We start from the raw sequence: 24,563 nt of genomic DNA, 5'->3' as shown, positions 1-24,563 counted from the left end.
CATATGCCTCCACATGCTGGGAATTTAAGTTCTGGGGATGACTTGGGACTGAAGATAGACAGGATTTCTGCCTTCCTGGAGCTTAGAGTTGACAGTAATTAAAAATAAATATGTACATTGTATAACTATAAACTGTAAGAATGCTGGGAAATCAGGGTACCTAAAATCCGAGGACATATAACAAGGGGCCTAACACAGCCAGAGGTGGGGAGACTGCCCTGGGCAAGGGGCATTTGAGGTAAGAAAGAATGTAGGCTTAAGTGGGAGAGTCAGAGGGAAGGAAGAACAATAGGCAGGAGAGACATGGGGTGCTTGCACTGTGATGGAAACACCCTGAGTGTTGGGAGGCTCCTGGAGGCTCCCTTGCCTGGACTGGTTCTAGTGTGGTCAGATGGCCCAGATGCAGTCTGCCTACACACCTACTTTCGTCCTTTCATCCTGTGCCCACCGGCCAGGACACCTGCCAGGGCACATCTTCTGGGCTTTCCTGTATGTTTGCTTCTTTCCAGGCTACCACTTGAACTCCAACATGGTCCTCACTGGATTTCACATCTTACTTATTCAAATGGCTCTTCTCCTAACTCCCACTGCAGAACAGAAGTCCAGTCTCAAGTTCTGGAACATGGACCCCTCTTGCCTCCATGAGCCCTTCCTTGTATGGCTAATTTGGGATAGAGAACAAGGATGATGAGTGGATAAAGAAACAAAACAAAACAGGAATTTCTCAAACCTGTCTGTGATTCTGCAGCATTAAAACTTACAGATCTGAATTCTCTGTTCACAGCTGCATAGGAGCAAGAGACCATGACTCCTACAAGCTCACTTTGGATGATTCCTGTTTGTAAGATGTTTTCAATGTGTCACAAAACCCTAGATTTCCTTGCTATTTTTTTTCCTGTGGGGAAAAAAAATCTTCAAGAAACCCAGTGTGAAAGTTCCTTTTTTAAACACAATTATGTTGAATCACCAAGAGCTGATGAAGCTCAAAAATCATTAATTTGGTTATTTTGAGAGTACAATGTGAATCTGATCTTCAAAAGGATAGAAAATGCCAATTCTCTAAAGGGTTTAGGAGTCATAAATAACAGGGACATGTTTTGACCATGATCCTATTCATGTAATATAGCAGGAGAAATTTAGTCAGTCTGACTTTGCCCCATCCTGATTGATATTTGTCAAATGCTTAAGAAAAGGAAGCCTAGAGTTTATAATAAATTCAGGAAGCCTGGAGTTCAGTGGTTCTCAAATGCTATGTCTGAATTTGTAGAAAGTTTGTTTAAAATATAGGTGTTTAGACCCTGCTGTTAATCTATGGAATTAAAATCTCTGGCATTGGAGCTAAAGAACCTTGATTTTCAATAAATTCTTGGGTAAGTCTGACATGCAGGCAGGTTTGAAGACTACTAACCTAACAGAACTTTCGACCTATTGGAGAATTCTCTATTACATTCTTACTATTCAAAGTGTGTCCAAGGACCTGCAGGAAAAGAATCTTCTGGAAGCTATGTAGAAATTTAGAATCCCAAGCCTCATCCTATACCTACTGAATCAAGAATCTGCATCTTCACAAGATCCCCAGGTAGTATCTATTTACATTTAACTTGTCAGAAGGTCACTGAGACACTGCTTGAACATTCCTGGGTTGGGAAGTTCATTGTGTAACAACTTGCTTCATGTCTGGGTGGCTCTAATTATTGAGCTCTTTCTTTTTGGGGGAGGGGATACTGTGGACTGAAGTCAGGGGCACTCGACCACTGAGCCTCATCTCCAGCCCCATTTTGTATTTTATTTAGAGACAGGGTCGCTTAGCATCTTGCTTTTGCTGAGGCTGGCTTTGAACTTGTGATTCTCTTGCCTCAGCTTCCTGAGTCATTGGGATTACAGGCGTTTGCCACCATGCCCGGCTCAAGCTCTTTCTTATAGTTCACTCACTCACCCATTTATGCATTCACTCTACAAATATGGGTAGACTTTAGAAAGTTGACCAAGATGGGCAGAATCCCATTATCACAATTCAGCCTTTGTGTGCGTGTGTGTTGCTGGGGCTCCAACCCAGGGCCTTGGCATGTAAGGCAAGCACTCTATCAACTGACTATATCCCCAACCCCTCAGTCATTTTTTTTAATTGCAGTTCACAGGCCAAGAGAACCTCTGTCATGTCCACAGCCCAGTTGCACCAGGGCAGTGGGGTAGGTTGCTGAAAGGCCAAATAAAGAGTCTGGAGACAGCATGCAAGTCATAAGGTTTACTGGGGAAGGCGTACAAGAGGTCAGTGACTGCTCCAGGAACGGTTCATTGGTGGGATGCTAAAGAGACAGCACCTCTGTCCCTCACTGTGCTTCACCAAGCAGTACTTCCTCTCCCTTGTGGTGTTTTATCCAGTGACAACTGGATGACAAATGGCTCCTATCCTTTCTATAGTGCCTCAGTTCTGGGTCAGTCACTACTGAGAGAGGAGTTTTACATGTTGGGCTGCAGAGGCAGTGACATCATCAACATCAGCTTGCTTGGTTAGCTTTGTTTGCTTGCATGACCAGCCACCCAAGAAGCAACTGTCCTGGCCTGCGTGCAAAAAGCAACTCGCTACAGATAACGCTAACTTGCCCTAGTTCTCAATGCACTTAAAAGAAAGCCAGTGTCCAGATAACACGTATCTGGATGTTCCAACACAGGCTTGCTCTCCTTTTTCTTTTAACATGGCTGGGTTTTTGGGAACAGAAAGAGGACACTCAAGGACATGATGTTTTACTGCCCCCCTTTTCTTTAGAAATGGTACACCTCTCTTTATAGAGATACATTTTGTTCTTTGTTTTTATACAGATAACCTTGTCTCTTTCTGTTAGTGCCTTACTGAGGGCTCTATGAAGCTGTTAACAATCCAACATCCTGAATTTCCCTTACCATCCTCCTAATGCGATGATCCCAATTTCACAGTATGCCAGTTTAACCCCTTGCTACCCAAAGTGTGGCCCATGGTTCAGAAACATTGGCATCACCTGGGAGCTTGTTAGAAATACAGAATCTCCAGTCCCACCCTAGACCTACTGAATCAGAATCTGCATTTGAACAAGATCCCCAGGTGATTCTTTTTTTTACACACTAACTTCAAGAGGCAGACAAACTATCTGTTTCACAATCATTCAATTATGATTGCTAATTTTGTAGCTCAGGATCAAGCCCTATCTTCTTAGCTTAGCCAAATCCATCAATTTAAGATGTGTTAATTATGGTGTTCCTTCTTCCTGGAATCATATTTTACACTAATTACACTTAGCATTTATTAGCTGGGTCCAACTTAAAAAAAAAAAACCCTGCTCAAATCGGTTTATCTAATAAGGAAAAAAAAAAATCAAGTTCAATGTTGAACACATATGTGGTGTTCCATATTTTTGTCGTTCTTGTAATGGTTTCTTTCTCTAAAATTTACCATCATAACAAATTTTAAAATGTGTGTTTCATATTAAGTATATCACATTGTTGTGCAACCACAACAATGTTTCATAGTTCGATCCTCTGAAATAAAACAAAACAAAACAACTCTTACAAGAATCTGCAAGTAGGGAAGACTTCAGTGTTAACTTGATACCCTACAATTCTCCTGGCTTTTCCTCCTCCATGCGTCAACTCCATCCTTCCTTTGGGGACAAGATGGCAGACAACTACATCTAGGGGAGATCCAATCCCAAAAAGAAAGAATTGATTTTCCAAAGATCTTGGCAAGCTTTTTCTCACATCTCACTGGTATGAATTTGATCATGTTCCTGTTCCTTAATTGGCAAAGAGATTTTAAGGGCCATCAAATTATAGATCACTTTGGCTTTGGCCCAGGAAGAGCTGGAGAAAATAAGACTACAAACAAAGAGGTCAGTCAGAAACCTGCTGCAGCATCTAGGCAAGAACTAATATAGCCTGGAACAAAAAAGTGGTTTGGTGGTTTTGGAGATGGAGCGCAGGAAGGGCTCCCTGAGATGCTCATGTGAGCGAGTTTTTTTTTTTGTACCAGCAATTGAACTCGGGGCACTTGACCTCTAAGCCACATCCCCAGCCCTATTTTATACTTTATTTACAGAAAGGGTCTCACTGAGTTGCCTGGCACCTTGCTTTTCCTGAGGCTGGCTTTGAATTCACAATCCTTCTGCCTCAGCCTCCCAAGCTGCTGGGCTTACAGGCATGCGCCACTGCATCCAGCATGATTGAGATTTTTTTTTTTTTTTTTTTTTTAAAGAGAGTGAGAGAGAGACAGAGAGAGATATTTTTTAATATTTATTTTTTAGTTATCGGCGGACACAACATCTTTGTTTGTATGTGGTGCTGAGGATCAAACCCGGGCCTTACGCATGCCAGGCAATTGCGCTACCGCTTGAGCCACATCCCCAGCCCTGCATGATTGAGATTTTAACTCCATTTTCTTCTTCTGTTGAAAAAATAGAAATGCTTTTCCCTTTAGCCCAACTCAAGAAAGCAATTTAAGTTTTGTGTCCTGGGTGAAGCTGAGTTTTTCCTTGCCTCCTGGGAAATTATAACAAACCACTGTTTTGAAAAAAGCAAAACAAAATAAAACAGGCAAATGAACAATAAACAACTTAACCAACTGACTAACCACCACCACCACCACCACCGGCAGCAGCAATAACAAATAATAGTGAGCTCTACTGAGGCACTGCAGGAAGGCAGGAGAATGAGAGGAGAGTTGGGGATTTCCTATGCCTACAGCGATGGCAAGGGTTGCTGGTTACCCTGGAGATCAGAACCAAGAAACAGGGAGCTTCTGCTCACGGAGCAGGACCAGAGTGGCACATGTATATCTAACACTGGACCCTAATGACTCTGGTCACAGGGTCGGGGGCAAGTTGGTCATGAGGAAGTTAAACATGTGAGCAGAGAGCAGCCCACTCAGTCACAGACTTGAGGCCTCCAGGTGGACACAGGGCTGGCTCCCTTGCCATCTTCAGATATTTGCTTAAAAAGCACAGTCTTAATGAGTGTTTCCTGATTTCCCTTTTTAAAACTTTCAAACTTTTCTCCAACAATTCTTAATATCTTTCCTTGTTTTATTTTTCTTTATGGGACTGACTGCCATATATTTTACTGTTTTACTTCTTTGTTAGCTGTTTATCTACTCCAGCCATAATGTAAATTCCATGAGATAGAGATTGTTTAGTATACTACATAGCCCCAGACCATCAATTAATAAGTAGTTGTTGAATGAACTAATTTATGAATTGTGGGACAAACTCTTAACCACCACATCTTACAGTCTAGATAGGATTGCTGAGAATCCTCGGCCAAAGCAATTTGCATCACTACCAAATTTCAAATCTAATAGTTGCAACCAAATAGTCTTTTGACCCAAGAGGCAAAACTTTGTATGTGGGAGGCCATCACGTCATGTGGCCAGCGTTTTTCCTCTCCTGATTAGTGGAGGCACTGTCCATCATTCCCCTGATGATCTGGCTACTCTGAAGTTGCTGAAGACGGTAGCCTCTATCTTGAGGGTAGAAATAATGCAACCAAATGTGTCTTCATGCGTAGGCATGCCTTCCTGCAGCCCCATGGGTTGAGCTAAGCTCACCTGTTCCTTTGTGATATTAACCCCTTGCCCTGTTTGGGATAAAATGTTCCATGGAAATGCCCTTTGTGTGTCCCCTTCTCTTACTCTGCCCTTGGGTGAGGCCTTCCTAGCTGTCAGTCAACCTGCTGACAGTGGACATCATGAAGATAGATTCAGCCCCCTGAAACCTGCCCCCTTGCCTCATTTGAATGACTTCTCCTCAATAAAAGGGGTCAGTACACGCTGGCTCTTTTTCTGTGGACCCTTAAGGTCAGAGGAGCCATCACAGGAGCCCAAAGAAAAAGGTATCTTTGTCTCTTATGTGATTATGTTGTGCAGCTCAGTTTCCCTGGAGTGACCCTGAATGTTTTAGGTGCCAGCAATACGACACTTTGACTCAAAATTATGGTGTGGATATAAATGTATCCACTGAAGGGTACGTTTCAAAGATAATTTAGGCTTTGCATAAAGTCAGAGGGTTATAATGAGACTGAACTTGAAAAAAAATCCTGTACTTGGCAGAAAATTCTGGAAATAAAAAAAAAGGAGAAAGCTGACTTACTAGAATTTGTTGAAGAGATTAATTTCTTTGTGATCTCCAGGAAAATACCAAGAAATGGAGGAAAATGGGAGGTGAATTTTTAAAAATTTAAAAATTTAAATAAAATTTAAATAAAAATTAAAAATTTAAATGTAAAAAATTGACACTTTAGGGTTGGGGGTGCAAATCAATGGTAATGGCTAGCATGTGTGAGTCTCTGGATTTGATCCTTATTACTACAAAAAAAAATTACACCTCTTTTCAGAGTGGAGTGTACAGGAACCAATATCATTAAAGATATCTACTATTTAGGTCTACCTACTATTTAGAACACTCCTATTTCCCCGAGTCTTGACATGTCACTGGAGACCTGGGCTAACCTGTGAGGACACTTTTTAGGGAAAAATGGGACTTCCCAAGATAAAAGCAATCAATTATCAGAAGCTTAGTATGTTTCTTGGGAAAAGGCATTTGAGATCTGGCTAGGGCTAGTTTAAAATTCACAGCAGGGGCTGGGGATGTGGCTCAAGTGGTAGTGCGCTCGCCTGGCATGCGTGCAGCCCAGGTTCGATCCTCAGCACCACATACAAACAAAGATGTTGTGTACGCCAAGACTAAAAAATAAGTATTAAAAAAATTCTCTCTCTCTCTTAAAAAAAATAAAATAAAATTCACAGCAAACTGCTTCAGAGGCTGAGCTACTGGGTATTGCTGAGCTATTTTATTCACCCAGAGATTCTGGTGCTGTCAGTGCTAATTTCCCTGTAGTCTCATCTGTCCTGTAGGCACACTGTCTGGAAGGAAACTGGGAAAGGTGGGGTGCTCACTCTCTTGGTGCATTAGCAGGTTGACCTGGGTTTAGCCCCACTCTCATACAGCTTCCGGGATCACCTCCTCCAAAAGTACTTGTAGCAGAAACTGTTGGTGCCCTCTCAGGTCCCCTTTACCAGCTCTGAGCATGTTGACTATTAATGGTGCACACCATAATCAGGATTGTCTTGGTTGATGGGAGCCACTGAGCCAAGAAGTACCTAAGAGGTTCCATTTTGCTTCTTCCCTGGGAATCAATCATTTCTCCAAGGAACCCTGATTCTTTTATAATGGAGAATGGTATCTAGAAAAACTAAGGTCTGGGTTTTAGGTGTGCTCATTTCCACTGAGGTATGACTGCTTCTATGCCCTGCAGTGGACAGAGCTAGGAACTATATGTATGGATACTCATTCATGCATACATTTACTCATTCATGCATACAACTATACACAACTATACTTCTTTCTGACCATTTGTACATGTTTTAGAAAACATCTATAAGTTTTTATTCCTAACTCCAACTTGGATCCAGCATCACTGGGTATACTCTTGCCTTTGCTTTCCTGTAATTTCTTTCTTAGAGGAATGGTTCTCATTATCTACAATATATTTACTTATTTATTCAATATACATATATAACAGTTTCAGAATTGTTAACCCAGCCCCACTGAGAAAGAAATTTACTAAGTGGAGTAGTGTTTGGACAATTTGCTGTCTTTAGTCTTCAGTTTCCTGTTAAAACACTGTTTTCAAAAGTTACTTAGGTTGGCTCCTTTCTTTCTCCCCCTTCAGTGTGGTTATGACTCATTTATGACACAATTAGATTCATTTGTCATAGTTTGCATTCCATTTGAATACCTCTTGCCACTGATAAAAAGTTTAAAATTCACATACAGTAAAATTCACTCATCGTGGTACATATTTCTTTTTTTTTTTAAATCTTTTTTTTTAGAGAATTTTAATATTTATTTATTTTAGTTAGTTAGTTAGTTTTTGGCAGACACAACATCTTTGTTTGTATGTGGTGCTGAGGATCGAACCAGGGCCGCACGCATGCCAGGCGAGCGCACTACCGCTTGAGCCACATCCCCAGCCCCTGGTACATATTTCTATAGGTTTTAACAGATGTCATGATCTGTGTACCACCACCATTGATCCATATAAAACAGTCCCATTAAACCAAAATTCCTCCACACTACCCCTTTATAGTCAGTCCCTATTCCCAAATCTAATCCCTGACAACACTGATCTATTTTCCATCTCTATGGTTTTTTACTTTTTTAGAATGTCAGGTAAAAGAGATTTCACGGTATAAAGTCCTTTGTGTCTGGTTTCTTTCATTTAGCCTATGATTTTGAGATTCATTCATGTGGTTTTATGTATCAGTACTTTGTTTTTTTAAATTATGGAGTAGTATTCCATTGTATAGAAACAATACAATCTGTTTAAGCATTTACATGTTGATGGGTATTAGAGCTTTTCCCATTTTTACTATAATGAATAATGTTGCTGAGCACACTCACGTACACTGTCATTTCTCTTGAGTAAATACTTATGAGTGGGAGTGCTAGATCACATGAGTAATCTCATGAAAGATCCATTAAACATGAGGAACTGCTTCTTTCTTGCTGTTTTCCAGATTCTCCTTTTATCATTTGCCATTTCGATTACAATGCGCCTTGATATGTATTCTTTGAGTTTAACCCTACTTATGATGTGTTGAACTTTTTTTTTAAGAGAGAGAGAGAGAGAGAGAGAGAGAGAGAGAGAGAGAGAGAATTTTTTAATATTTATTTTTTAGTTTTCAGCGGACACAACATCTTTGTTTCTATGTGGTGCTGAGGATCGAACCCGGGCTGCACACATGCCAGGCGAGTGCGCTACCGCTTGAGCCACATCCCCAGCCCCAAAGTGTTGAACTTTTGCCTATAGAGATAAATGTTTTAATCAGATTGGGAGAATTTTCAGCCATTCAGCTTTCTGACCCTTTCTTCCAATATTCTTTCTGCCCCTTTCTGTCTTGAATTTTCATTATTCATATGTTAGTATGCTTGATGGTATCCTACAGGCTTATAAAGAGCTGTTCCTTTTTATTCAATCTTTTTTTTCTCTGTTCCTCAGAATAGATTATCTCAATTGACTGATCTTAAAGTGTGCTGATTCTGTCTTCTGCTTGCTAATCATTAGAACTTGTTTCATATTCCAGAAGTGGTCTAGTTCAGTCATTGTCCTACGTGCACTTGAAAAGACTGTGCATTCTGTTGTAGGGCGGTGCATTCTACAAATGTCAATTAATTCAGATTGGTTGATGATGTTGTTCAAGTCTTCCATACACTTACTGATTTTCTATCTACATGTTTTTCATTATTCAACAATAATTGTGGATTTGTCTACTTCTCCTTTATGTCCATCAATTTTTGCTTCACGTATTTTGAAGTTCTATTAGTAAGTATATAAACATTCAAGTTTCTTATGTCCTCTTGGTGAGTTGATGCTTTTATTATTTAAAAATATACTTCTTTAGCCTTGCAGTACCCTGTGTTCTGAAATTTATTTTGTCTGCTATTAATATTGCAATTTCAGCCTTCTTTTGATTAGTATTTGTATGGTATATCTTTTCCCATCCTTTAACTTTCAAGCAATCTGTTTCTTCATATTTAAAGTGAGGTCTTTATGCTGGTAGACAGCATATGGTTGAGTCTTACTTTCTCATTCAGTCTGATAATCTCTGCTTTATAATTGGAATGTTTATAATTCATATAGCCCCTTCTTCCATCTTCAAAGTGGGATAGAGAGAAAAGCATGAATCAGAACTGTTATTCCTTGTAAGATTGTTTCATTTAAAAATATCTGTTCCTAAGGCCAAGGTGAGTACCAGGGATCATGATTAGGCAAAAATATGGACATTCTGGGACCCAATAGAGTCTTATCTTCTGCTCTTATAAGTTCTTATAATCAGCATAGCTCAGGTGTTATCAGACAGTATAAGATCCTGCCCACCTGGAGAGAAAAGAGGTTAAGCCAGAGTAGTCATTGCTCTAGAAATATAAAAATTCAATTTGATAGAAAAATAGATTTTTTTTTCAGTTTTGAAGGAAGATAGAAGAAATTTAATTGTTTCAAAAGTTTCATCTCTGAAATCCCTGAAAATTAGCAGAACTTTTAAAGAAGAGATAAGAAAGTGACAAAGGGCAGGGAACCCATGTGCAGGTTTATCTTGTGTTAGACAAGCCTGAGTGGGCAATCTCTCCTCCCACCTTCTTTGGTGCCTGTCAGGGTTGGGGATTGCAACCCAACCTTTAGCTGCCTTCTCTCAGCAAGAGAAATGTGTTCCCTGTTTTTTGGGGGGAGGGTGGGTAGTCCTCAAATTTATTCTGCTTTACAGGTACCAAGTAGGGAGAGAGAAGAGAGACTGGAGGGCTGTTCACACGTTGCTCAGATGGGCCCAATTTAGGAAAGAAAAATTGGCAGAGGAGCTGGGGATGGGCACAGAGATAAGGAGGCAGCACAGTTTAAAGGATTCATATGTTTGAGTCAGACCATGTTTTTTTAAACTTTAAACACAGCTTATAGAGGAGTCATTGACATTGCACGTGGCTAAGTATGTGCGGATAGTGCAGATAGGTTTTGACACGGGTATGCATTATCGAAAACTGCACACAGTCAATAAAATGAACAAATCCATCATCCCATAAAGTTCCCCTGTTTTCCTTTGGAATTTCTTCCTGCTGACTCTCACCCTCCATTGCCTACCCGACCCCAGGCAACCACACTAGTCTGCTTTCTGTCACTATAGCTTAGCTTGTGTTTTCTAGAATTTCAGGTCAATAAAATCATATATGTATCCGTTTGTCTTGTTCCATCCAGCATAATTATTTTAAGATTAATTCTTATTGTTAAGTGTACCATTACAGTCAGAAAGAACTTGACCCAGGTAATGCATTTTGAAACATATCCTCCATCTTAAAATAAGAGCCACCTCACGGTCACTGTGACTCTGCCTGACCTAAACTCCAGACAATACTCCATCATCATACAAAGAAAGGAAATTGTTATCTGGGACTGGAAACCTGAAAATACCTGGTTTGACATGGATCAGTGACCACCTCAAAGAATAGAGGTGACAACTGCAAGGACAACCTCCTAGCAACGGCCTAACCACAAAAATTCCCCCACTCCTTCACTCCCCTGTGACTTCCCCAAGCTGTAAATGGAAGGGGGAGTCTCAGTCTCTGCTAGGCCTCCCTCTGCAGGTTTGTCCCAAATAAACCGGTGTTACTGTTAAGCTCCTCTCCTCTCTGTTTCCTTCATTTGGTTCTTTTCTTACAATTAGCCCATTACTCAGGAGCACTCTATTATCAGAACATTTGGAATATAATTCAGGCTCCATGCTTTCGAGTCATTTGACCATAAGCAATCCAATTAGTGTCTTGGTTTACAAATATGCTATGCAGGTCAGTTTTCTTTTCTTTCTTTTTTGTCACTGTGATCAAAATACCCAACAAGAACAACTTAGAGGAGGAAAAGTTTATTTGGGGCTTATAGTTTCAGAGGGTTCAGTCCATGTTGAGCTGATTCCATTGCTCTAGATCCCAAAAGAGGCAGAACATCATGGCGAAAGGGCACAGGGGAGCAAAGCCACTCAGTTCATGGCAGCTGGGAAGCAGACTGACAACAGGAGGAGCTAGAGACAAGATAGATCAACACTAAGGCAGGCCACAGTGACTTCCATCCTCCAGTCATGCTCCACTTGCCTACAGGTACAACTCAGTGCAGTGGTCCTTTCAAATTATTATACTATGAAATGGATTAATCCACTGCTTAGATTACAGCTCTTATAATCTAATCATTTCACATCTGAACACAATTGCATTAAAACGGGAGCTTTTGAGAGATTGAGACATACCTCATATCAAAACCCTAACAGATGTGAAATGGAGATAATAATATTTAGCCTTTAGAAAAAAAAATATTTAGCCTTTAGGATGGTTTATGCAAGTGTTTCTTAAACTAAAAATTTTCTCCAAATAATGTGTTATTTTAGAGAGAGTACAATAAATGTCAACTCTGAACCATCCTGGTTGGGAAGAGGGGTAGAAGGGCTACCACTGATGTCACAGAAAGTTGGCCATTATGCTGTGTGATCTAAAACTATGCCTTTCAATGAGATGTTGGAAATGAGTCTAGTGGAGAATCAGGCCATTCTTGATATCAGGGTATAAACTCTTTCTAGAATCTGATAAAAACAATGAACTTTTTCCAGAAAATGCCCCATACAGAATGCTAGAAAAGATCCCACTCATGGACCTCAATTTTAAGAATCCCAATTTATAGAATCAGTAAGCAAAGAGAAAGCATAAAAATCCTGAGGGGCCTGTGGCTGTGGCTCAGTGGCAGAGTGCTTGCCTTGAATGTGTGAGGCACTAGTTCCATCCTCAGCACCACATAGAAATAAATAAACAGAATAAAAACATTGTGTCCATGTATAATTAAAAAAAATAAAAATTAAAATAAAATAAAAATCTTGAGGCACCCAGGGCTTCTAAAGCCATATAATCAAACTGGCATGAGATTCCTGAATTTAGGGGACAATTGCTTACTCTGTTAGGGAGTAACAGATGTCAAAGGTTTACAGCTGTTGACATCCCCACAGTGCTGGGAAGCCAGACTTACGTTGTATTTGATTGATACACCAACAAACCATGACCTCTAAATAGCACTTTGTTGGTGTTTCAGGGGGCCAGTGTAATATCTAAATTGGCTTAATAGCCCAGAACAAATACACCCAGGAGAAGAACTAGTTCATAGAAACACCTTTTCCTTCATTACTGCTGGTTTTCTTTCTTTCTTTCTTTCTTTTTTTTTTTTTTTTTTTTTTTACTGTCAACTTCCTTGGTTCAGTGAATACCAACACAATGACTAATAAATCTGACATTTTTTTTTCTTCCAAAAAATATATTTTCGTGTCTGTGCAAGTGACCTAACCTTCTGACTCCTTTAAGAAGAATGAGTCCATTCTTTCAGTCACGTCCACCGATTTTCAGGTCAAAGTTTTTATGCATTCAAGGGAAGGCAGTGTGGTATAGTGGGAAAAGAGGACCGCGAAGATCTCCCGGGTCTGGTGCCCATCATCATTTTCCCATATATATGAAGCGGGCTGGTGGACGTGCCTATGTCCTCATCTGAACAGCGCCTCAAGTCCTGTCTTGGTCCACAGAACCCTGGGAATAAGCGCTCTAGAACGTGGCAGAACGCTCCGCCTGGGCTGCAGCGCCAGGAGCAGTGCAGCGGCGGGAGCAGCGGGTTGCGCGCGCAGCTCCTCCACCTCCGACCCAGCGTCTTGGTTGCTAGGGGAACTGGACCAGGCGCGCTTTCCGGCGTCGTTGCGGCGGTCATGGCGGAGGCCGTCTGGAATACCGACACTGGGGAGGCAGTGTATCGCTCCCGGGACCCCGTATGCAACTTGCGCCTCCGGTAGTTACACCCTAGCCCCGGGGTTGCATGCTTTTATGCCTTCAAATAATTCGAGCCTAGACTTTTCCTTGTTCTGAGACCCACTTCTGCCTACAGTCCTAATCAGTTGCTTCTCGATCTCTGCACAACTCGCACTACTCGGACCCTTCTCCACTCACAGCCTTCACCCAAGTCCTTTCAAATCTTTGTCGTCCCCAAATCCCTCAGGATTCGTGTCCCCAAACTCCTCTCATCCTAACTTCCCGGTAGTGCCCCGCTCCCCACCCTCTGAGTTGTCTGCAATCTGCACGCCTTTGCAACTCCACCTCCTCAGTTTTGTTTCCTGATCCTCCCTGTGTTCATCTTCTGGTTGAATGTCTTGTAATGCAAATTTTGTGCTTCTTTTTCCTTGACAGAGTTCATCTGCAAAGAATCACATCAAGCAACTTTCTTCATTACCAGCCTGCTACCCAGTCTGGGAAGGACATCATAGACTTAGGCACTTTTAGGCCTCATGCAACTGCCAGTGGGTGTTATGGTGGTGATGCCACCTTTGGGGGGTCAGTGAAAGTGTCTGGGGCAGTAGAGTTACCTCTTAAAACAAATCCAGGCAATCTTAATGACTTTGTTGTATTGTGTATGAAAATTGAATAAGATATGATTCCTCTCATCAAGATACTGATCCAAATTGTGGTCAAATGTAGTGAAATCACAAACGCTATACTTTTGATATGTTGTAAATTTCTCTGGCAACCTGAATACCATTGTGACTTTTTTTTTTTTTTTTTTTTTTTTTTTGTCTAAGAGAAACTGTGTTTCAGATTCTAAATATACACATAAGCACTTTTAAGAACAATTTTAAAATTGAAGACTACTTGAAAAAACATGCATTTGAACGTCCAGCTTCTTCTAGCTTTAGCATTCTTGGATTCCCTGAGAGTTGGTTATGAAAACATATCAAATAATATCAGCACTATAGAAGTGATTTGATTATCAGCTACAGGAACAAAAGATTAAGTATTCTCAGTAGATCTGTTTCCTTGTGGTGACCTGTTTGAAATGTTCTCTTGATTTTCCTTATCCAGGAAGCCAAAAGAGTGAGGAAGAGAGGGCAGAGTGCTTACATAAGGTCACTAGTCTTTCTGCTTTTGTTGTTTCTATTTAGAAGTGTTCCTGGGAAGAAGTATAAGCTGATGTGTTGTGAAACATGTGTCTCTGAAAAAAGGCAAACTCATCCAGGAGTGTATTAGATTTGGTTCTTTAAAAAATCATTTGCTTGCCTTCCCTGTCCTCTCCTGATGCTTGTCTCCTAAATGACAGTGTGATTATAGATATGGCTTCAGGAAAAGGGTAGGGTTCTTATCTAGCAAATGCAGACAGTTAGGACTAAGGAAGGACTGGCTCTTCGGCATATATCTAAATTTCATTTCCTGACACTGAATTAGATAAAGTATTTTCTATAAAACAAGACCTTTTGTTCAGATTTAGAGTAATTAAGACTTCAGATTCTAATCTTGGCTTCTACTCATACTCTTTGGAGTCCATCCATAGCCTCTCTGGCCTTTGTTTAGATCAAATGCTTTACAAATTACTGAACTCCAACTGGTTTTGTAGCAAATACAAGAATATGAACTTTAGTTATAATCAGCTTCAAGAGCAAGAAGTGCTGGTTTGGCTCAAACATTTAACTCTGTTGTCTTTGGAGGTGGACACCGCCCAGATGAAGATGAAGAAGAAGAGATTGTGATTGGATGGCAGGAGAAGCTCTTCAGCCAGGTGAGCCATTGTCACTCATCTGCTCATTCTATATCTACCTGGCTGGTGACACATATTGCCATCTGCCCCTGTTGTGTTTATGTTGACTGACTGTACTGACTACCATTACTCAGATTTATGATCCTGGGTAAGGCACTTCTTACCTCTGAGCTGTATGCCATCTCTAACAGCAGAGTTGGATTAGACCATCACTATAGCTCCTTCTGGCTTCTAACATTCTTGTATTCCTTGCCCTCCATCATTTAAATAAACAGGAGTTGATTATGGTATGTCAAACAGTATCAACTCTGTAATAATGATTTGATGAAACAGTTATAGGAACAAAAGTTTGAAGTATTCTCAGCAGATCTCTTTCCCTATGGTGACCTCAGTTTGAAGTGGATCTGTACCAAAATGAAGCAGCTTGTCAGAGTCCTTTGGATTATCAATACCGTCAAGAAATTCTGAAGCTGGAGAATTCTGGTGGCAGGAAGAACCAACGAATTTTTACCTACACTGACTCTGACAGATACACCAACTTGGAGGAGGTATTGTTCTTTATTCAGGTGTCATAACTTCCTTCTTTGTCTTCCCTAGTTTTGTGGCCTTACCAGTTCTGTTTATTAAAGCAGAAGCCTGGTAAGTAAGGGAAAATCCAGTAGCCTGTCTAGCAACTTCTATGAGCTTCTGGCAGCCAGGCTGAACTGGAATGAGCACAGACTGCAAGTTATGTGGCTGCTATGTGGCTGCTGTTCCCCTCTCTACCTGCTGCAGGGCCTGGGGAATCAGGCAGTGTGCAAACTAATAAGACAGTCTGTGAGGTCTAAAAATGTCTAGATGAAATTCAGCCCAAACTCTGAGGGTATGCATTTGAAGAGGAATTCAATATGCTATAGGGAATGGCTTGTCATCATTTTGCCTGTTCCAACATACCCTGTAGACCTATTTTACATTTTCTTCATTGTATATGTTCTGTTCTGTCTTGTCAGGGAGATTTTAAAATCATTGAAATTAGATCCTCTATTTTCTGATTTCTTTCCTTTTTTAATCTATGACCCTTTAAGTCTCTATAAGGAGTAGGTGTTAAATAAAGTTTTTGAAAGATTGACATGCTTTTTTCAGGAATTCTGTGGGTTGGGAACAGGTAAAATTTGGGTTGTCTGTTTTGGAAAAGCAAATAAAAATATGATTGGTACTCAGTTACCCATGAGAGGATTTTCCACCAAACATTTGAATCCCATTTGGTATTTTCCCAGCCACCTAGTTAACTTCAGTGTATACCATAGAAACTAATCCAATTTTTTATTGGTGTGTGCTCAGAGAATGCAGACCAATTTTAATATTAGCATAAATAACTCATTTGTACAATTCGAGGGCAAACGAAGACATGATAGGAGTCTTCTTTGGGTTGTCCGTGCCTCTTTCCTGTTCATTATTGTGTATAACTGAGGTGGCTGTGTCTGTTACGTTCAGGTCCTAGAGGAGGTTTTAGAAGAAAGGCTTCCCTTCAGGAGCCTGGCCCCATGTGGCCCTGATCAGATGGCTTTCACAGAGCTACTCTCTTTTTCCCAGCACTGTCAGAAAATGACCACTGCAGCCAGCGAGGTGCCGTCATTTTTGGTTGAGCGAATGGCAAATGTCAGGCGGCGACGGCAGGACAAGCGAGGGATGTGAGTGCGAGTTTGTGTGTTGGGGGGTGGCTGCAGGGCTCCTTGTGGTCCTCCTGTGCCAATGTTCTCAGTATTTCCATCCACTTGAGCTTCCCATTCTGCTATGGACCTCCCCTAGGTTCCCCTTCAGGCTTTTCAGGGGGGTTCCAGGGAAGTGACTCTTTCTGTGGTCCCTCCCAGGGAAGGTGGCATCCTCAAGTCACGCATGGTCACCTGGGAACCCTCAGAAGAGTTCGTCAAGAACAACCATGTCATTAACACCCCTCTTCAAACAATGTACATCATGGCGGATTTGGGACCCTATGGAAAGTAAGTCAAGTTCTCACTGCCAGCTCAGGTCCCTGCCCGCTTCTATCACTAACCATCCTTTCCTGTAATGGTCACCTTGCGTATATGGGAGGGAGGATCTTTTTGTGTGTGTGTGCTCAGAAGAAAGCCTGAGTATATAACTACTCCTCATTATATCCTCTGTCCTCTCGCCTGCAGAGGGCTCATTTCTTCTTTTCTTTCCCTGGAGTGGCCCTGTGATCCTGAACCTTGATGTTGATTTCCTGGTTTCTAGGCTTGGCTATAAGACCTATGAACATGTGCTCTGTACCCTGAAAGTGGACAGCAATGGTGTGATCACAGTAAAACCTGACTTCACTGGCCTCAAAGGACCCTACAGGTGAGGGGAGGGAGGAAGGGGTTGTGAAGTCTGACATGCCTTCCCTGGCTTCCCTTCTTGCCCCGAGTTGAGGAGATTCCCAGAAAGTCCTACATATGTTCCAACTTTCAAATTCCCAATGGTTCACATTTTATTGTGGGTAATAGGCCATTAGGAAATAGTCAGAAAATGTGCAACTAGCTTGAAAGGGATCTTTTCATTAATGCAGTTACCTGAGAATGCTTCTCCCTACTGCTGAATATAAACAGACCAACAAAACATGGAGGCGTAAACTCAGTCAGGCCGGGCTGAATTTGCTCATCTCTAGCTGATGTAACAGAACCATAAGTTATAAACTACCTGGGCCAACCTGTCCGTTTTCTAGGTGAGAGGACTGGGTGCCAATGATGTTGTGCTTTAGGATTTCATTGTGACTTTGAGATGGAAATAGGCCCAGAACCTGTACTCTCTAGTCTAGTGTGAGGCCCTTTCTGCTCTGCCACTTTGTACCCCTCTCCTAGTCATCACTTTAATCATCATGAATTGACGTGAGGTGTGTGGCCTGTGACAGCTCATCCCTGGGCTGGATCTGGAGGGCACGTTATCTCTGTCATCAGAGGGGGGTCCTTTTGTGGTCTTGACCTTACAGAATCGAGACAGATGGGGAGAAGCAGGAGTTATGGAAGTATACAATCCACAACGTGTCCTCCCTGGCACAGCCGGAGGAGGAGGAGCGGGAACAGCGCGTGTTCAAGGACGTAAGAGCCAGTTCATTCCAAGCCCCTGTGTCTGGGAGATAAGGCTGCATCTGAGGCGATGTCAGCAGTTGTTTGGGAAGAGCCTTGCCCTTCACAGCCCTCTTCTGACCTGGAAGCGGACATATCAGACAGAACTTTTGATCTTATCATAATATTGTAAGAATAACAGTGGCATTTATTTGAGTATTTATCATGCCCTGTGCCAGGCACTTCACATGCATCAGTTAGGCCTTACCACAGCCCTTTGAGGTGAACAGGTGAACACTTTTATTATTATCATTTTAGAAATGGGGAAGCTGAGGTTGAAGAGCTAAGTTGACTTAGAGCTTTTAGGTGTGAGAGCCAGGATGTAGCCCCAGACCAGCTGACCCGAGAGCCTCTGTGCTTCACTTTAAAAAGTGTCAGTGGCTGGGATGCTTGGCCCTGCGGCTCTCACTGCCTTGCCCATTATTGTTTCTTTTCTCCCTTCCATTCAGAAGGGAATCCTGGTTTGCTTTGAGCTGCATCTTGAAGTGTGGTTTGGTTTTTTTCCTCAGCTTTATGGCCGACACAAGGAATATCTCAGCAGCCTCGTGGGTACTGACTTTGAGATGGTGGGTAGCATGGCTTCCTGCAATTTTGTAAAAACTGTCTGACTGTGAATAGTAATAGTACCTCTCTTGAAGTTCTCAAAAATATGCTATGCATTATAAAAGAAGGCCAAAAGAGCAGCAGAGAGGGTGTAGTCCTTATTATGTGTTTGAAAACATTGACACAGAACCATTAATACCTTTTTAATAAGGTCTGAAAGGGTGCACACATGCTGAGGGTGACTTTCTCTGGGATGAGATGAGGTTGGGAGGTGGCAGATGGGTATTGGGTGGTGAGAAGAATATGTCAGGGATTGTTACTTTTTAATTCTACAAATTCAGGTGTTTGGGTTTTTATCAGTGGTAACACATTCATGTATTATTTATAGCTAATTTTAAAAATAAATATTAATATGAAAAATGTCTTTTTCACTCTTCATGTGATATTTTTCCAAACTTCCTCATAGAAAAGGGGTTTCAAATATTTTGGCTCTTAAAAAACAAAAACAAAACAGCTTGCATAGGTTATTCTAGAGTCCTTGTATGCCTTCCTCATCCCAGGAGCAACACTGCTGTCCCCCCACACGCACACTGGAGTGTTGCTCCATCCCAGGGGTTCCACTACTAGATTTGGGAACAAGGAGAACTATTCACTGTTCTCTCCCCACCCCCATAAAAATGTACTTTTATTATTTCATATTGTGCAAGCAACAGATATCCTTGTTAAAGAGTTAGGTAAGACAGAGCTGATTGTAGTGGTGCATGCCTATAATCCCAATGATTTGGGGCAAGTTTGAAGCCAGCCTGGGCAACTAAGCAAGACCCTGTCTCAAAAAAAAAAAAAAAAAAAGAAAAGAAAAGAAAAAAAATAATCATCAAATAAACAGGGAGTGCTGGGTTGTAGCTCAATGGTAGAGCACCCTTGAGTACTGTTAAAGAAAGTTCAACAAGACAGATGCACAACTAATTGAAAAAGAAAACTCAATTTCTTGACCTCAGCCATCTAAAGGGTTTCTGCTTCCTATTGCTGCTATTGCTTATCTTGGTAACTTCCCATACTACATTGCCCTCCCTGCCATTTAAATTACGTACCTTTCTCCTATGAGTTTTAGAAATGAAGAAAACATTTCTGTGGAGAAATGTCAGGGAGAAAGTGCAGTAGAAAGTGCAGTAGTACATCTAATGTCTGGTCTTTTGCAGATTTGGGGACAGGGCTGGAGAAGTGCCGGTTCCCTCCATCCCTCCTGATCTTTTCCCTCTTTTCTCCACCTTAGACCGCCCCAGGTGCCCTCCGGCTCTTTGTAAATGGAGAGGTGGGTAAGTGAGATCTTTTGATGCTTGGGCAAGAGTCCATTGGAGGGGTGGGTTATCTGTGCCACCCTGGGCTACCCCACACCTTATGATGTCTGCAGTACTTGGGAAACTTGATGAGTCTTTCCTGGAAATACAGAGGGTTCCTGGCCCTCTGAAAGTTTGCTTCCAGAACTTACAGGCCCCTGAGTGCTGAGGGCTGAGGGTGGTAGCACAATAAGCTAAAACAATTTCCTCTTTTCTCTCTTAGTTTCCGCCCAAGGCTACGAGTATGACAATCTCTACGTGCACTTCTTTGTGGAATTGCCAACTACTAGTAAGTGATGTTCCTAAGTCTCTCCTTCTGTACCCAGTCTGACAGTTCTAGAGGCATTCGATCAGGCTTCTTTCCCCACTCCTCATTCAAGTTCATGGGTCACTTCTATATTGCCAAATCCAGTGGTGACTTCCCCCTTACTTAACCTCCCTGAAGAATTTGACACAGCTCACTTTTCTTTGTTTGGTACTAGGGTTTGCACCCAGGAGTGCTTTACAACTAAGCTACATCCTTGGCTCTTTTTTATTTTGAGACAGTCTTGCTAAGTTGTTGAAGGCCTCGCTAAGTTGCTGAGGCTGGCTGTAACACTCTTCACACACCACTGCCATCTCTCGCCTTGGCCAATGCATCCTTCCTGACTTATCCTCTTGCTTCCTCTCTTGCTCCCCTTTGCAATTCCTTTGCCAAATACACTGTGGCCACACTGAGCTTTTAAAAATGCAAACCACTTGTGTCTCATTTGAGTGGAAAACCCTAGCAGCTTCCTCACTCACTCAGCATAGAACCCAGTCCTCATACCCTGAAAGAGCTGGTTCCTGCTTATCGCTTCCCTGTAACAGTCCAGTTATTCTTCCTTTACTTAAACGTGGCCAACCTTATTCCACCTTAGGCCTTTTCAGGACCATTTCCTTTGTCTGAAACTTTGGGCCATGTCTTCGCTTGGATGGTTTCTCTAGAGTTTAAAAACTCATCCTGTCTCTTCTGAGGCCTTTTCTCACTCCCACTCTAAATAAGCCTCCAAGTCACCCTGTGCCTTCACTGTGTTCTGTTTGTAGCGTAGTGCTCATCACCCGATGGTCTCTTAGGTCTGGTCTGCTCTCCCGCCACATGCACACTGGAGTGTTCCTCCATGAGAGAGAGGGCTCTTTTCTATCTGGACAGCAGGACAGTCCCAGGATACATTAGCACATAGCAGTCACTCAGCAAATAGTAATGGGTGATTGGATAAGTGAATGAGTAAAGCAGCTACTTTCTTTTTTTCTGAAGGGCTTGCTCTCCTCTTAGGTGAGCTTACTGTGTCTGGTCTTTGGCTTTCAGACTGGTCAAGCCCAGCATTCCAGCAGCTCTCAGGAGTCACCCAGACCTGTGCCACCAAGTCCCTGGGATTGGTATGGAGGATGAAGGAGGGTATATGGAAGGGAAAAACAGTTTGCTTCTGAGGTGATGTTTGAAGCTATTTCAAGCCAACAACACAGGAGAAGTCTGAAGTTAGGCCTCTCCCTTCTGTGTGGACTGTGCAGGGGCTGCCTGGCCTCTATTGGTCTTTTTGAAAATGGCAGAGGCTTTTTTTGGCTGTCCCTTTGCCTCTTAGCCTCTTATTTCCCACTGGGGTGATAGTTTTTCTTTTTCCTATGCAAAGGTAACCTTGTCATCAGCCATAGGGAGAACATATTCCAAGTGAGGCCTTATGTACCCTGACATTCTTTTTTAGGACAAGGTGGCTTACTTCTCCTACCCGTTCACATTTGAAGCCCTCTTCCTCCATGAGGATGAATCTGCTGGTGAGTAGCTCAGCAGTTGATCCTGGACCTTGGTTCTCCAGGCCTGTGCTCTCTTGGTGAGGGCCTATGACCTGGATGCTTCCCTTGCTTGCTCCCAGATGCACTCCCGGAGTGGCCTGTGCTCTACTGTGAGGTCCTCTCACTGGACTTCTGGCAGCGGTATCGTGTGGAAGGCTATGGGGCTGCGATGCTGCCTGCCACCCCAGGTAACCTCTTGTCCCTGCCCTTCAGATGGCCCATATGCCCCAGGTCCTGGGAACAAGTCTAACATTTCCGAACGGTTTGAACGCTACTGGTGAGAATAATTAGGAATCAGAAGCATCTAACCTGAAAGAGTCCTTGTTCCTTTGAGGAATTTCTTCCCCTTCCATTAGAGACAGCTAAGTGAAATTAGAGCTAGCTTTCCAGAGACCGAGCAATCTGGTGGTCTCTGTTATGTGCTCTGGGCTCCTCTGGTTGGATTTACAGCCTCTAGGGAGAAGCTGTGTGGTAAGTGGGCTCTTGACTTTTGTTTAGCCAATGACTCAGCATTTGTTTTCAAATAAAAACCATGGTTTGTTAATGAGTGCCAGACATCATGCTAAATGCTTCTCATTCTCCCAACCACTCAGTAAGGTGTAGGTGTTGACATTATTTCCATTATACTGAATGAGGAGAAAAGGCTCAGGAAGGTTAAAAAACTTGTCCTGGCCACACAGGTGAGTACCGACAGAGCTGAGATTTGAATTTCTGTCTGATTGGTTTCTGAGTACATGCTGTTAACCACTGTGATATCCTACATCGAAGGTCAGGTTGTCATTGACCAGGTGTGAGAGCAGCATCAAGGCCTATGTCATTGCTGGGGAGCCACTGAAGGGCCACATTCTCTTCCCTTGCCCAGGCTCACACACCCTGAGAGTCTCCACTTGGAGGCCTATGGACCTTGGCCCTGTGGCTGAGCTGAGGAGATTCTTCATCGGTGGTTCTCTGGAGCTAGAGGACCTGTCCTATGTGCGGATACCAGGAACCTTCAAGGTGACTTGCCTCAGGGAGACTTTATGTTGGGAAGTTCTGTTCCTATTTCTATTCTGTAGAAGGTGGGGTCTGGGTTAAGGTCACTCTCTTAGTTGTTCATCACTTCAGTATTACTTTGACCCTTCTTTCCGTGGCTTAAACTGGAAATCGTGGCCACATTTTGAATGAAGTACAGATATATACATTGCCGTCCTAGCAGGTCTTTGAGAAATAATGTACTTAGAGATTTCCTCTGGTCCCTGTCGGAAGACCTGGCCCTATTCCTCCTATTACTGAAGGACTCAGTGATCAGATGTGATAAGGAGTCAAAAGAGACATGTAACCTACTATTCTCAACAAGGTTGTAACACTCCCTGAGTTACCGTTGGGAGTATGGTGCTAGCCTTGCAGTATGTGAATATGGGGGGGGGGGCGGGTCTGAATGATGGAATGAGGTTTCCCAGCAGCTGCTCTCCCCAAGAATGGGGATAAGAATGGCAGTGAGGTTAGCAAGGCTCTCAGGTCTACAGTCTACTGAAACTGATGCTGTCTCCACTGTGTGCCCCAGGGGGAGCGCCTGAGCCGCTTTGGACTCCGCACAGAGACCACAGGCACTGTTACCTTCCGCTTGCACTGTCTGCAGCAGTCCAGGTGAGTGACCTGGACCTCTGCCTTGGGCACCTCATCCCTGAAGGCTGGAGGTCAATGTGGCCATATGATGGGCTTCCCTGCAGGGCCTTCATGGAGTCGAGCTCCCTCAGGAAAAGAATGCGGAGTGTGTTGGACCGTCTGGAAGGATTCAGCCAGCAAAGTTCCATTCACAATGTGTTGGGTAGGTTCCTCCCTCCCCAGCTGCCACCTAGAGTCAGCCGGGCCCTGTTCCTTCCCACACCTCACTATATGCAACATCTCCTTTCCTTGCAGAGGCCTTCCATCGAGCCCGGCGCCGCATGCAGGAGGCCCGAGAAAGCCTCCCCCAGGACCTTGTGAGCCCCTCAGAAACCTTGGTCACCTAGCTCACCGCTGCTGTGGCCTCTGGCGCAAGAGGACAAGACAAGGGATATCTGAGGCTGGCATTCTCCTGTCTCTTCGTCTTTCTTAAAAGAGACCACATTGGCCTGCCAAGAACTGGAAGAGCCTGGAAATTCCTAGGCTGACCCCTCTGCCTAGTCTTCATCAGGGTCCTCTTCCTGCCATGTAGAAAGAAAGCAGGAGCCCTATGTGGCCCCTACTTTATATTTTAGCTCCTATAAATGGACATCACAACAAGGCAGGCTTTTTGGTCAGAAACTGGTTTGGATTGACCCCATAACCTAACCTTGACACAGCCTCTTTTCTGGCTTGTCACATAGTCTCACTAGCAGAGGGTTGCAGAGATCTCTGGTTTCACAGCCTTTAAAAATGAAGGCTTCTTTCTTTCCAGAAAGGAGGAGGGTAAGAGAGATCTCAAATCCCTGGCTGGTGAGTTTCAGGGTAGCTTCATTCTACTGCTTGGGGCTTGCTGAGTTTAGGATATGACTTATTTATGGAATAAATGAAGGCTGAAGGCAGTTCCCAATCCTTTCTGCTAGATGGGTGGTATCTATTATTATGGTTTTTGCACATAAAAACTATTTATATTGACTGAAGTTCTGTGGCTATTTCTCTGCTCAGGTTGCCGGCCTGATTGAGCTATTTGTAATGTTGG

The 24,563-nt window shown here is 42.8% G+C and overlaps 1 protein-coding gene across 2 annotated transcripts; it reads left to right on the top strand.

The window, feature by feature from the left end:
* Positions 1–13,288: 13,288 nt before the first annotated feature.
* Mks1 (MKS transition zone complex subunit 1) lies at positions 13,289–24,504 on the top strand. Of its 2 annotated transcripts, XM_076869642.1 has the most exons (18): positions 13,289–13,377; positions 13,773–13,882; positions 15,062–15,132; positions 15,504–15,659; positions 16,684–16,781; positions 16,962–17,090; positions 17,344–17,448; positions 18,077–18,185; positions 18,722–18,778; positions 20,029–20,071; positions 20,316–20,381; positions 21,420–21,490; positions 21,814–21,883; positions 21,982–22,089; positions 22,764–22,897; positions 23,445–23,527; positions 23,611–23,708; positions 23,801–23,981. In XM_076869642.1, the coding sequence occupies exons 1-18, from the start codon at positions 13,298–13,300 to the stop codon at positions 23,890–23,892; spliced, it is 1,680 nt and encodes a 559-aa protein (XP_076725757.1). In that variant the 5' UTR covers positions 13,289–13,297; the 3' UTR covers positions 23,893–23,981. The 2 variants fall into 2 exon arrangements, with proteins under 2 accessions (XP_076725757.1, XP_076725758.1); XM_076869643.1 differs by lacking the exon at positions 23,445–23,527 and having other exon boundaries at positions 23,801–24,504.
* The last annotated feature ends 59 nt before the right edge of the window (positions 24,505–24,563 follow it).

Source organism: Callospermophilus lateralis, chromosome 11 (genome assembly GCF_048772815.1).
Source record: "Callospermophilus lateralis isolate mCalLat2 chromosome 11, mCalLat2.hap1, whole genome shotgun sequence".
NCBI classification, from domain to species: domain Eukaryota; kingdom Metazoa; phylum Chordata; class Mammalia; order Rodentia; family Sciuridae; genus Callospermophilus; species Callospermophilus lateralis.
The sequence above is the reverse complement of the archived record's forward strand: the minus strand, read 5'-3'. Positions and strand labels throughout refer to the sequence as shown.

What these genes read in the sequence shown, in the direction of transcription:
- Mks1 (XM_076869643.1), top strand. Translation starts at nt 13,298, where the DNA reads ATGGCGGAGGCCGTCTGGAATACCGACACTGGGGAGGCAGTGTATCGC. An exon ending in TAGGCCTCATGCAACTGCCA is followed by an intron (nt 13,883 to 15,061) that starts GTGGGTGTTATG and finishes TTGTCTTTGGAG; the next exon opens with GTGGACACCGCCCAGATGAA. An exon ending in GGCCTCAAAGGACCCTACAG is followed by an intron (nt 17,449 to 18,076) that starts GTGAGGGGAGGG and finishes TTGACCTTACAG; the next exon opens with AATCGAGACAGATGGGGAGA.